The 12,060-nt window shown below is 43.7% G+C and overlaps 1 protein-coding gene across 1 annotated transcript; it reads right to left on the minus strand.

Moving 5' to 3' along the window:
• Positions 1-613: 613 nt before the first annotated feature.
• Positions 614-10,842, minus strand: ppp1r16a (protein phosphatase 1, regulatory subunit 16A). The gene is made up of 10 exons (XM_071528045.1): positions 9,866-10,842; positions 8,919-8,989; positions 7,567-7,712; positions 7,058-7,161; positions 6,544-6,668; positions 5,599-5,724; positions 4,805-4,880; positions 4,314-4,443; positions 4,042-4,204; positions 614-3,594 (listed from the first exon to the last, which is right to left on the minus strand). Exons 1-10 carry the CDS (start codon positions 10,110-10,112, stop codon positions 3,061-3,063), a joined length of 1,722 nt encoding a protein of 573 aa, XP_071384146.1. The 5' UTR covers positions 10,113-10,842; the 3' UTR covers positions 614-3,060.
• Between the last annotated feature and the right edge of the window lie 1,218 nt (positions 10,843-12,060).

Below are 12,060 nucleotides of genomic sequence, written 5' to 3' on the forward strand. Positions count from 1 at the left end.
CCTACCCCATCCTTCACCCCTAAACTGCACACACACACACACACATACACACTTATTTGTTCATATTTAATTTCTTTTTTTGTATTTCTCACATTACATTATTTTTCTTGTAAAGCACTTTGTAACACTGTTATTAACACTGTAATTACTCTATAAATAATTAAATAATGTATTATTTTTTATATTTGGATATCCTAGAATGCCAATTTCTATGCTGAATATCTTACACCCCAGATGGATCCCCTCATAGTTTATACTATACCATAATATACTTAGAATGAATGAATAGGCAACACCACCCTTAATAAAATGATTGAAAATGCAAACTGAAAGGAAATGAGATCCAGAAGTGTCTCATTTTCATATGCATCAATAAATCTAATATCCAACTTTCTCCTGTGGATCATATCTCAGAGGTTATTCGGCTTTTTAAAGCATGCCCCTTGCATAAATTACCATCAAGATGGATCATTTTTAACTCTGCAATATTCTCCATATATTTCTTATAGCCCATACCCCTCCTTAAGTTTGAACATGCAAAGAAACATGGAAGAAATGTGTGATGCAAAAGAACATAATGTGACGCATAACTCACCAGTACAAATGACTGTTGCAAAGACTTTAATTTACTGTAACTGAGAATAGCTCTGAAATGTGGGAGATTACCCTGTGTGATGACACCATGGGAGCATAATGGAGGAAAGCTGAAATACGGGAGAGAACCAGGACAAATGGGAGTGTAGACCAGTTTGGTAGCCAGGGCGGCACACCCTAACCCGGCTGGAGAAGAGATCCCCGGGGATATACAAAGAATGAAGTCCTTCTTGTGTACTCTTGCAAAGAAATTAAAATAAATAGAAAGACATCTGAGCAGCATCATTGTATCTCTCCTTTCAGCAAGTCAGGCGTTTTCATTTTGAAAAGCAAAGGGGAAGCAGGAAATCAAAGACAGTGACATACTTTGTACTCTGGCCAAACTTCATATTTGACAATAGGCTGGTAATAGATACAGCATTAAATAACTACTTATCATTGGCTTTATCAGTTGGGCATTACATGCCTTGCTCAAGGGCACCGTGGCAGTAGTTTTTTAAGGGAGGGTAGAGAGCGTCTCGCTCATCACCCTCATCAGAGTGTCCCAGTCGCTCCAGGGATTAAAAACATCAACATCTGGTCATAAGCTCCCTTCTCTAACCATTAAACCATTACTTGGCCTTGCACTGGCTTCCAACAAGAGATCCCTGTAAATGTGGAGTGCTGCAGTAGTTTTTTTTTTCCAACTGAAATACAACTGAAAGAAGCTGGCAGAATTTAAGTTACGACTCAACCTTTCATTGCAAACATTTTTGTTAACCGGACCCCCTCCCTTCTAAAGATAACCAGAGTACATAAATAAGTCATAATGTCCACACGCTCACTATAAGACCACTTGCATTACAAAAAAACATCAATACAAAAATCATCTGTGAAAACATGACTAGGTTTTTTTTTTTTTTTGTGTTTTTTTTAAACAGGCCTCAGTACAAATCCCTAACAAAACTGAAATGTGATTGAGGAACTGGAGTGCATCCACAGTACTTCAAGTCGGAGTTCATGTCCAATAGATCATTTCATCCCACTGCTCACCAAATCTACAGGTGGGACGTTGTGCAAGCATTGCAAACCTATGATAAATCTGCCACACTTAAAGAAGGCACCGATCCTTGATAAATCGTCATATTGATTAGTTTGCTTGGTTTGACATTATTAAAACGATATATAATCTCTTTGATAATTCCTTTAACATAAAACAAGAAATGTCTTGCCATTGCACTTGAAATTATTTGCTGTAAAAAATGGTTTGAGAACTGTACACCCAATATATCAGACAGAATAAATAATGTGATTCTGTTCAGAGGATAGAAAAATAGAAATACCGACAGAAAAATAGAAATCTAGATAGAACTTATTCTGATGGGCTGAACACTGAGCAAACATTTCCATTGATTTAAATATAATCTCACATTCATTTAGAGATAAACCCTTAATTTACAAATATCAAAATGTAGGCTTTTCTTAGTGCACTGAACCAGTATATTAGATTAAAACAAAAGAAAAAACGTCCAGTATATTTTCAGTGGGAAAGAAAAAAATAAAAAAAGCAATCAAGGAAAGTCTTTGTTTACACCTTTTTGTAAATGCAATGCAAATTCAGACCAACTATAAACTGAAACTATCCTCTCCACACAACCTCCCAACCATCAACCCAACTCCTGTTTATAATGAATAACATAAATCATGTACCCTTCATAGCAGTCATTCACAAAAAACAAACATTAACCTCATCTATCAACACTCATTCTTGCCTTAAATTAAATCTTCTTGAGCTACAGTGGACATTTGGTCACAAACTGCAGATCTTCACTCATTTGGTCTGATTGTCAAATGAATAATACAAAAGTAAAAGAACAATTAATCAACATGGGTTCAATTTCATTCTGCGTTACATGGCCAATCTAATTTGTTCAGACAAGATACACTTGATTGATTCTAATGTTTTCCAATGAAAGATCAATCTAGGTGAGTAGTTATTAAGAGTGAAATGAATACGGAGACTGAGTGCAGCAAAGCTTTGCTTGTGGATTATAACACTGAAATCTGTAGTTCTCTTCTGAGTCACTAGATGGAAACCTAAGGTCTCACTGAAGCCTTTAGGTTCCATACTACACTGCTGCCTCTTATTAAAAAGGGAGCAGCTGAAAATGGTAGGACCTTTAGTGTTAAGTGTGCGTGTAAATGAAATGAAACACAGAAGGGAAATAAGCACAAAAACAAAGATTGCACATCCACTTCCACTTCCTGAAATGCAGCACAGGCCAAACCTCAGTATGTTGATAAACGTGGCCTCACCTTACAGCAAGCAACGACTGCTCAGAGAAAAGAAAGTTCTTTAGAAGCATGTCTGTTTTGAAAAGCTTTTGCCACTTTGGAGTGTCATACCCCCATCTTCTCTACTCTGCAGGCAGTATGTTTGTATGTTTGTGTGTTTGTGTGTGTGTGTGTGTGTGTGTCTCAGGCCGTCTACATGAGTCCACAGCAGGGCTCCTTGGTGTTGGACTGGTCCTCCTCTGGGGCTCGGAGTTTCAGCAGTGGAGGATCTCCGCTGGCTGGGGTGAAGTACACCTGGCTGGGGGAGGCCATCTCCTGGGTGCTGGTTGTCCCTTGGATCTGCTGCTGGGCTTGAGGAGGCGTCCCGTCGGCCAGATGAACAGGAGGTTCCTCCTCCGAGGGAGGGGTCAGGGGGGGTGGAGGCGCTGGGTACTTATTGAGCTTGGCAGCCGCCCGCTGGCGTTTCAGGTCAGCCAGGGTGTGGTGGGATTTCTCCCGGGTCATATTGTCTTCCCCGTCTCCCTCTCCGGGGACTGAACCGGCTCCTGACGCCGGGCCGAGCTGGTAGGACGCACTGCGCTCCATGCGACCTCCACCGCTCCACAGCTCTCCAGGGACAGAGGTGGCCAGAGAAACAGATGTCCCTCCGTTCCCCAGGCTGGACGACATTTTCCTCTCCGCTGCCTCCCCATCCTCCGAACGTGACGTGGCTGCACCACCAGCAACCTGACAAACAAGGACACCATTCAACAAGATTGAACAAAATAGTAGTTTCATCTGAATTTTCCCAGAGGAGGGACACTGCCTTGGCTTCAATGTGTTTGTAGAGAGGTGCTCACTGCAAGTTGCCTGTAATGTTTTCTTAAATATGAATATTACGTGTTATGTATTGGATGTGAAGTTTCAAGTTATGATGTATATCTATGTGCTGTTAAGCGGACCAATCATTTGTCCTACTCAATCATGCAATTAACAGAACCTGTGCTCCAGCTAACGGTTTGCACACTGAGGAAGGCCAGCATGTGCCGCAACACATGCAAGTTTTTATCAGTATTTCCATGCACTAGCCACTAAAATAAAGGCTTTTTATCTTGTTTATAACAGTGCCTTGGATTTGTTTTTCTTCACTGCTCTTCAGTCTTTTCTTAAACATGCCTGCAATGCTACGCTCACCCTGGTGGCATGCTGGTGCAGCTCGTTGTCTGTTTGTCTGTCCTCGTCGTCGTCCTGTGGCTCGGGCTGCCGGCCACGCTCTTGCCACACCATGGCCTCTTTGTGGTGTTCCCGTCGGTACAGACTGGAGCGCTCGTTCACGCTGACGCGGCGCACCACCTTACTGCATAGACAAAAAGAGCAGAGAGATAGGAGCCATCAAGCACTAGACTGCTTCAACACTGTATATTTTTTTCTCCAGCGCCCTTGAACTCTCTCTATCCTGGCCTCACCCTCTGCTGCCAGTACTAGAGGCTCGTCTTTGCAGTGTGCCCTTCTGCCGGTCCTGGCTCTTCATGATGGCATCGTGTTTGTGCTTCAGGTCCATCAGTTTGGCTCTGACCTCCTCATCTGCACACACATCTGACAAGAGACCAGCACAAAAGTTAGACACTGGGCAGTACACAGGTTCTAATGTAAACATCCTTTGTGCTTTTGAACTTGGGTTACTGCCTACAGAGAAACTTGTTAGGATGTTAGGGGAATGTCAGGTGGGTGAGAGCAGGTCATATGTCATGTCAGAGGAGCTATCAAGTAGGCACTGCACATCACAGTTGTTTCACTGAACTACACTTATACACAAGAAGTGGGCTGATGAGTAAATTGTGGCATCCTACAACATCTCTTTACTTAGGCAGTGGGAACCGTGGGAGGGAAAACTTGGCAGAGAGACATTCAAGAAATGGTTCTGAAAGATTTGGTCCTCATCCAACAGGGACCTTACCCAGAGGCGTCTCCTCCAGGATAGACTTGGAGTTTAGACTGGCACCGTGAGACACCAGCAGTTCTACCATTTGGATCTATGGAATGAATACAAACAACACTAATCACTGTGGCACTTTTCTTAGATTATGTTTTTTTGGCATTTCTGCTTTATTGGACAGTTGACAGTAGAGAGAGAGGGAGAGGGATGACATGCCACAAAGGTCTTAGGCGGGATTCAAATCCAGGATGTCACAGTTAAATGGTATGCTCCTTAGCCACCAGGGCACAAAAACAGTGGTATTTTTAATGCGCTAGTGCAGCAGGACATTTTTCACTAGTGTAGAAATGGATTGGGCTTGCACCCCAAAGAAAATGGAACATTTTTGAAACACTGAATGGATTTATTTAAAACACACACCGATTGACTCTGACTATTCCAGCCTTTGTCAGCACCATGGCTGCATTCCTCTTCTTTACTTTTTAGAATTAAGTGGGCTGAACCAAAAGCACACCTCTCCTTGACTCTCACTTTTCCTCTGTGTGTCACACTTTGTTTATGCTGTAGTGCGAGCCACGTTATTAGTATAGAGTTTTTTTCACATTTGCATTCAAATGTTAAGAATAAACGTATAACAAACTAATCAGTGCAACTTCTTTTGAACCACTTGCAACCATTCAGAGAGGTTCTATGACTGTGGATACCTTCAATGCCCCCTGTGCAGCCCTTCACAGTCCTACCCACACATGCAAAATGCATGTGAAACTGTAAATTCCACTTTGTGGTGGTGTGTGTGGCATGACTGCAGCACTAACCTGTCCCCAGCAGGAGGCGGCGTGTAGCGGCGTCCAGCCATCTGAGTCCTTTGTCTCTACCTGAGACCTGTTCTCCAGCAACAGCTCCGCTACAGTCAGGTAGCCGTTAGCAGATGCTATGTGGAGCTGGGAGAGACAGAGAAATACACTGTAGAACACACTGAAATGCATAGTAGAACACACAATACTAAAGCGGCATGTTCACCAAAGAACACGTCACAACTGTAGGTTCTGACTCAAATGTGTGTAGAAAAAAAGCTAGAAAATTTGGACCATATAAACAAGATTCCTGTATACTGTGCTCTTCTGCAGATTCTGAATTTAGTTAATGTTCCCGATTCAGACCTTCAGAAAAAAAATTATAATTAGCACTTCCCTAAGCAGCTGCCCACTGCTGCTAGCTAAAAACACTACCTAACCATTCTACAAGTTGTACAGTAAGGTTTTATAAGGCTGACTGTTATGTTTATGTTTTATGTTTTCAATTTTTCCAGTCTTTAATTTCTTGGTAGGAATTTAGGATTTTGGTCGGTGTTCAATATGATGTATGCTGATAGTGGCTAGGCAATATGACATGTTAACTAGGCCTTATGACTCTATCCCAGTGGGTTATTCTTCACAACAACAATCAAAACATGTAAAATGATGTCTACAACTACATACAGTAATGTATCAGGACTGAGCAACAATATTTTTCCATAAATATCCACACTTGGATCAACATGGATCCACACATGCAAATTCTCAATCCTTTCACAACCTGGGAATTATTGATTTAATATTCTATGTTGTTCTAGGCTTTCCAGAACTGTGAAGACACCCATGGAGTGCTCTAGAAATCGGGATAAAATCCCTGACCTTCCACATACTAATTGCATCATACAGTACATGTGGTTGAATTTTTCTCTGTAGTTTTCTTTATGAATGCATGTCTCTATGTCTCACCAGTGTTGCTCCATTATCGTCCTGAGTGTTTACGTCTGCTCCACTCTGAAGCAGAGCCCGAACGTCCGTCAGCATCGCTGTCTCTTTAGCCCCTCGACACTCATCTATACGGTCCTGAGTTATCCCTACACACACACACACACACACACACACACACACACGCACACACACACACACAGACAGTGACAGAGACAAATATACCAATACAAAGAGTTAATAACAGTCTGAGCATACAGCTGCCAAAGACATTTGTTTTCATTTTGGGTTGGGTTTGGTCAATAGTCAGTGCTGCCCAAGTTCCAATGTGAGATTAGAATGAGGGATGTGTGTTAAGTCAGGGTGAAAAATGTGACCTTTTCCCTTCTTTGTGCAACTCCTCCCTCTGTGTTTCTGTGTTGTAACCTTTCCTTGAGCTCAGAAAAAGGCTATATAACTTTCAAGGAAAAGCTATGTAAAAGAAGACAAGAATTTTAGACATGTCAATCCTAGTTTTTGTGCGACTGTTCTTACTGACCCTGTTCAGCCATAACCATCTCCAGCAGCTCCAGGGTGGCCTCGTCCTCACAGAGGTCGTAGGGCATGTTGCCATCCGCATTGACAGCCAGCAGGTCAGCCCCACTGGAGACACACACACACACAAGCATTCATATGCAAATAAAATAGGATTAGCATACTACACACTGATGGCACACCCAGATGTACTTGGCCAGTCAAGCATATTCACACCCTTGCAACATATTTGAGAGTCAAGCTGCAGCCATATTTGCATTGTTTATGTAAACTAGATACTCTCGCCAAGAAGGCTCTCAATGTGTTTACACTGTAGCTTAGGAATTGATATCTGTTCTGTCTGAACGGAAGAACAAAGCCATATTAAAACTTTGCACGATATCAGCTTAGGAATATGAACATTATGCATTGCTGCTATAATAGAAGGGAAAATCCACTAGGGGAGACAGGGCGCGATAAGGAGGGAGTAACATGGAAACATGGTGAAGTTGTGAAGCTAATGGCCAGACTCACGCCTGCACCAGGAGCTGCACCAGTCCCGTGTGTCCACAGGTGGCGGCAGCATGCAGCGGCGTCCACAGCTCGCTGTCGCAGGCATTCACACTGGCGCCGGCGTCCAGCAGGCACTGCACCATCTCCACAAAGTCATCGATACAACACTGGGAACAGAGGGCAGATGTAGGTAATATTCATACACATGCAGAGAGAAGGACAGATAGTGAAGAATACAGACACACGAAAACACTCGCACAACAATAGTGAGGTAAATAGAAAGGTAGACAAGTGCAGGTAGGCAAGCATGAGTGTCCGCACGCATAGACACACCACTCACACATCACACACACAAAGAAAAAAATAATAAATGCTGATTATTTGTGGCAGCTAATGCACTGGACGTGTAATAAAAATAATTTGCGTACATGCCCAAGCCCTTTGCTGTGTAAACACAAATTTTCCAAGGGGAAGAACCAAGTCTACTGCTTCAATAAAGAGTCCTCTGTGCTCCCAAGTACCACTCTCATGAGTTTATAGTAGTGTGTATGTGTTGCTAACTTATAAAGAGAAAGAGACACAGAGAGCAAAACGGCGAGAGAAGGAGAAAGTGTGTGTCTTGCTGACTTATAAAGACTGCAGTGTGTTTTTAGGTCGAGCGTTCCAAGGCCTCAACAAACACAACATAGCAGCAGCGGCGCTATGAAAGTCTCTCCTAAATCTGACTTCAACTGTGCAGGAAAGGAATGTAAGTTAAGCAAGCAGCCTGCGCTCTTCCACTGTCTGTCCCGCTAAGTAACATGGTGGGAATGCATCAGTGTGTTCATGTAAACTGACTTAAGATAAGTGCAGCCTCAGACAAAATAAAGGCAAACAGTACTTAGTGAGGTCAGAGCCGTGACCGCACACAACATAAACACACACGCTGAAGAAAAGGTGACCTGCCTCCTTGAGGGAAGTTACAAATGTTGTAGCCGCATGCTGTCTGTTGCAATGCTGTGCTTGTGTAAGCGTATGTACATGTGGGAGTGAACACCTGTGCATGTGTAACTGGCAGCAGCGGTGTGTGGGCATGTATGTGTGAGCGGTTAGATGTGGAGGGTGAAGGGTAATTCTGGTTATGACACCCAGGTTTGCTCCTAATCCCATTCCTGGATCAGTTCCAGGTGCTGCAGTTTTAGAATGGCTCCCATTTGGATAATTATATGGACAATTTTGTGTTGTAATTGGAATTTCTTTTTAGGTGGACTGAGCAATAATGCAAGATGATGAATTTGCATTGGGTTTATATTTTTCCAGCTGTGTGTGTGTGTGTGGTGGGGGGAACCACAGCTAATAAACGGCAAGGAAACACTGTGTGTGTGTGTGTTTACCTGATGCAGGGCAGTCAGTCCATCCTCGTTGAACAGGTCTGGGCTGACTCCACGGTTAAGCAGCTCCCTCACTGGACAGAAACATGTGCACGCACGCACACATACACACACACACCATTATGACTGACTCACTGGGCAGAGTCCCTTCCACATGAACATAATGACACTTGGCACATGTCCTACTGTCATAACTAGATATAACAGATGATACCAGTTTAGCTTGTGCGTGTGTATGTGCGTGTGCATGTACGTTCTGGTTAACAATGGGCCTAAACAATTTGCCACTATAATCAGCCTTAATCCTGCGGCTGACAATAAACCCATTGAGAACAAAATGCCAGGCCTATTACACTTGAAAACAGTGACGTTTCCAGTATGAAATATACATGAATCACTTCCTTTGGGATGTGGGGTTTACAGAGAACCATGCCACTGGGCAGTGAGTGCTTATGTCTTGGCCAAGGTCAAGTTAAAAGTTTTAAAGACTAAGTTTTTAAGACTAAAGCTGGATGCAGAGTTCACAGAGTGTCCTCTGGATTTTAGAGAGGCTTAGGTGGCACCCTCACTGCTTTCAGGTGGTTATGAGATTTTGATAAGCCTCCAAGACACACCCACCTCATTTCAAAGCCTTATGCAAGGCAAAAGAAACAAACTTTAAAAATAGAACAAAATATAACATTTTCCTTTTGTTAGTGAGAAAAAACAAATGGGCCACCTAAGGGTATAAACCTGGATGAGTCTAGGGCTGCCTGGATTCTCTGAAAACACTCATCATCTTCTCATAATGGCTTTTCTTGACTTCCCTCAAATACTTCAGTGTGACTGATTTACTCACAATTTCACTAAATGGCAATACTAAAGCTCTTTGGTGCATAAAATTTAACAGCCCCCTACTGCGACTTTTCTGTGTGTTTGTGTATGTGTGTGTTTCCACTCTCCCAACTTACCCTCCTCCAGGTCATTGCGAGCAGCAGCCTCTAGCAGGGTGATGGCATTGGGGAATGTCACTTTGCTGGTGCGCCCCTTCTTCTTGTCCCCCTTGGCCTTGGACCCCCGGGCCGCATCCTTCTCCATCTGGGCCCAACCCTTCAGCTGCTGAGTGCGGCGCTTCTGGGCGTGCTTCAGGCGCTCGGTGGCGCTCAGACGGCCCACCGTGGCCATCTCAGCCAGCAGCTCGCCGTGATCTGCTGCCATGCCACCAAAATGCCACGGACCGTCACTCACTGGCCTCCCACCCCTACTCCCCGGTTTCTCTTTTCCAGGAAGATTTTAAATCCAAATTTTAGGCGTTCCAATTCCTCATACGTCTCCCCTAGTGCCCCTAAAACAGGCCCTCCTGTCAGGCCAAATAGACCTGTGCAAGGGCCTATGGTGACAGTGGCTGAGGAAGTAGCAGTCTTTAGATGCTCTAGTGTTGTCTGAACAAAAAAAATCTTATCAAAAAAGTTTGAAAAAAATTGTTCAAGCAACAAAATGTCCATAGATAAATCAACCCAAAACCAGGCGACTAATGTTGTGGGGTCAGGTGACGGATATCTCCATGATTTGAGAGAAAGCAACAAGTAGAAATGTGGCAATGTCTCTTTCCCATCTTACAGATAAAATCCCCTTATCTCGCCATGGAAAAAAAGCAAAAGAAAGGTGTCCAAAACATAGCCGTCCAAATTGTGGATTGCAACCGTCTGTTGGTCCTCCCATCCATGTCATCTGTGGGTAACTTGGCCAATAATCCACTGGAATGGAGAGAGAGAGATAGAGGGGTAGAGAGAGAGACCAAGATAGAGAGACAGAGTCCCACTAGTTCTTCACACTCCAGGTTAGATCCACCAGCTTAGCCTCCAATGCACAGTGATGGAGACTGTGACCAAGACTTTGATCCAGTAGAGGGGCAAGTCTATGAAAATCCATGCTGAGAAGATATAGTATGTCTAGTACCTGTGGATAGACCCAAATGGCAAATTCACGAGCTAGGAAGAACCAGGAAGCTTAAGTAATGCCAATAAAAAGGGACATTCACAAGATTTAACATTGCACAAGGCCTACTTCAGTAAACGGTGACAGTGACAGCATTCAAATAGCCATTGGTGGTGAGTGGAGGCTATTCCAAAGGCAGTTTGTTGTTGTTGTAGTTTTCTAATTTTGGCGAGTCGTCAGGAGAAGGCTAGGCATTAACAGGTTTCAATGATTCGTCCCTCAACGACATTCTCCTCTGTTTGTTTTAAACTGTGGAGAGGGAGAGAGAAAAAGAGAGGGAGAGAAAATGTGAGTGCTGTGTTACAGTATAATGTATACACACTGCTCTCCTAATCCTGTTATCTTTAACCCCTGAGCTCCTTCCCCCCAGTCCCTCCTCTCCCACTCCTCTCCCGGAGGAAACCTGAGACGGTGGGACGCTTTTCATTAATGATTGACACACCCTGCAGCCCGAGACACACTTTGCTGCCGCTGGCATACATAAAGGGCAAGACTGAGGCGGGGATGTTTCAGGAAAGCGGTTCAATAGCTGGTATGCGACATGTTTCAGAGCAAAGTTGTAACCTTGGCACCTTCAGACAGAAAGATCTCTCTCATTACCTTTCGATAACTTCCCAGGCAGGTTACACGGCTCACACGCTCCGCTCTTTCCAGGCACCTTATTCATTATTTAGGCCTGGGCCTGTGAGCGCTGAGAGGAAGGTCAACTAGAGGCACTCAGTGAGATAGGGAGAGTGAACATACAAGGCAGCAGTCCTAGGCCGCAGTAGCACTACAACACACCGACTGAAACGGTGGGCGGCACTGACACGACTGCAGCACTCCATAAATCAGCTGATACGGAGTCAGTGAGATGAGTGGGAATTCATAATAGCCAGGTTACAGTTACAGGGTTCTTCTTAGGCTTTTATGCCATGGAGGTAATACTAGGGGGGGGGGGATGAGATCTTGAGGGGTCCGAGCCAGTGCAATTTACATGACTATTACAGCCAACTTTTATGTTCAAAATGTTACTTTTTTGTTGATATACAGTTAATTTTAATCTGGAGAAGTCTTGGCTTGGCTCGCTACAATTTAATCACTTGGAATATATGTATTTTCCTGACATTTCCAGGCTTTCCATCACTGTAGGACCTGTGATAGGTTGGTGCTTGACAATGTGACTGCT

The sequence above is a fragment of the Centroberyx affinis genome, unplaced genomic scaffold (assembly GCF_046629955.1).
Source record: "Centroberyx affinis isolate AG114_WGS23_722 - 3 ecotype Tasmania unplaced genomic scaffold, CSIRO-AGI_Caff_v1 ptg001603l_1, whole genome shotgun sequence".
Taxonomy (NCBI): Eukaryota; Metazoa; Chordata; class Actinopteri; order Beryciformes; family Berycidae; genus Centroberyx; species Centroberyx affinis.

Coding starts and splice junctions, on each gene's coding strand:
- ppp1r16a (XM_071528045.1), bottom strand. CDS start 10,112: ATGGCAGCAGATCACGGCGAGCTGCTGGCTGAGATGGCCACGGTGGGC. Junction 6,669..7,057: donor GATGGTTATGGCTGAACAGG/GTCAGTAAGAAC, acceptor GTGTGTGTGTAG/GGATAACTCAGGACCGTATA. Junction 4,444..4,804: donor CCTGGAGGAGACGCCTCTGG/GTAAGGTCCCTG, acceptor GTCTCTTGTCAG/ATGTGTGTGCAGATGAGGAG.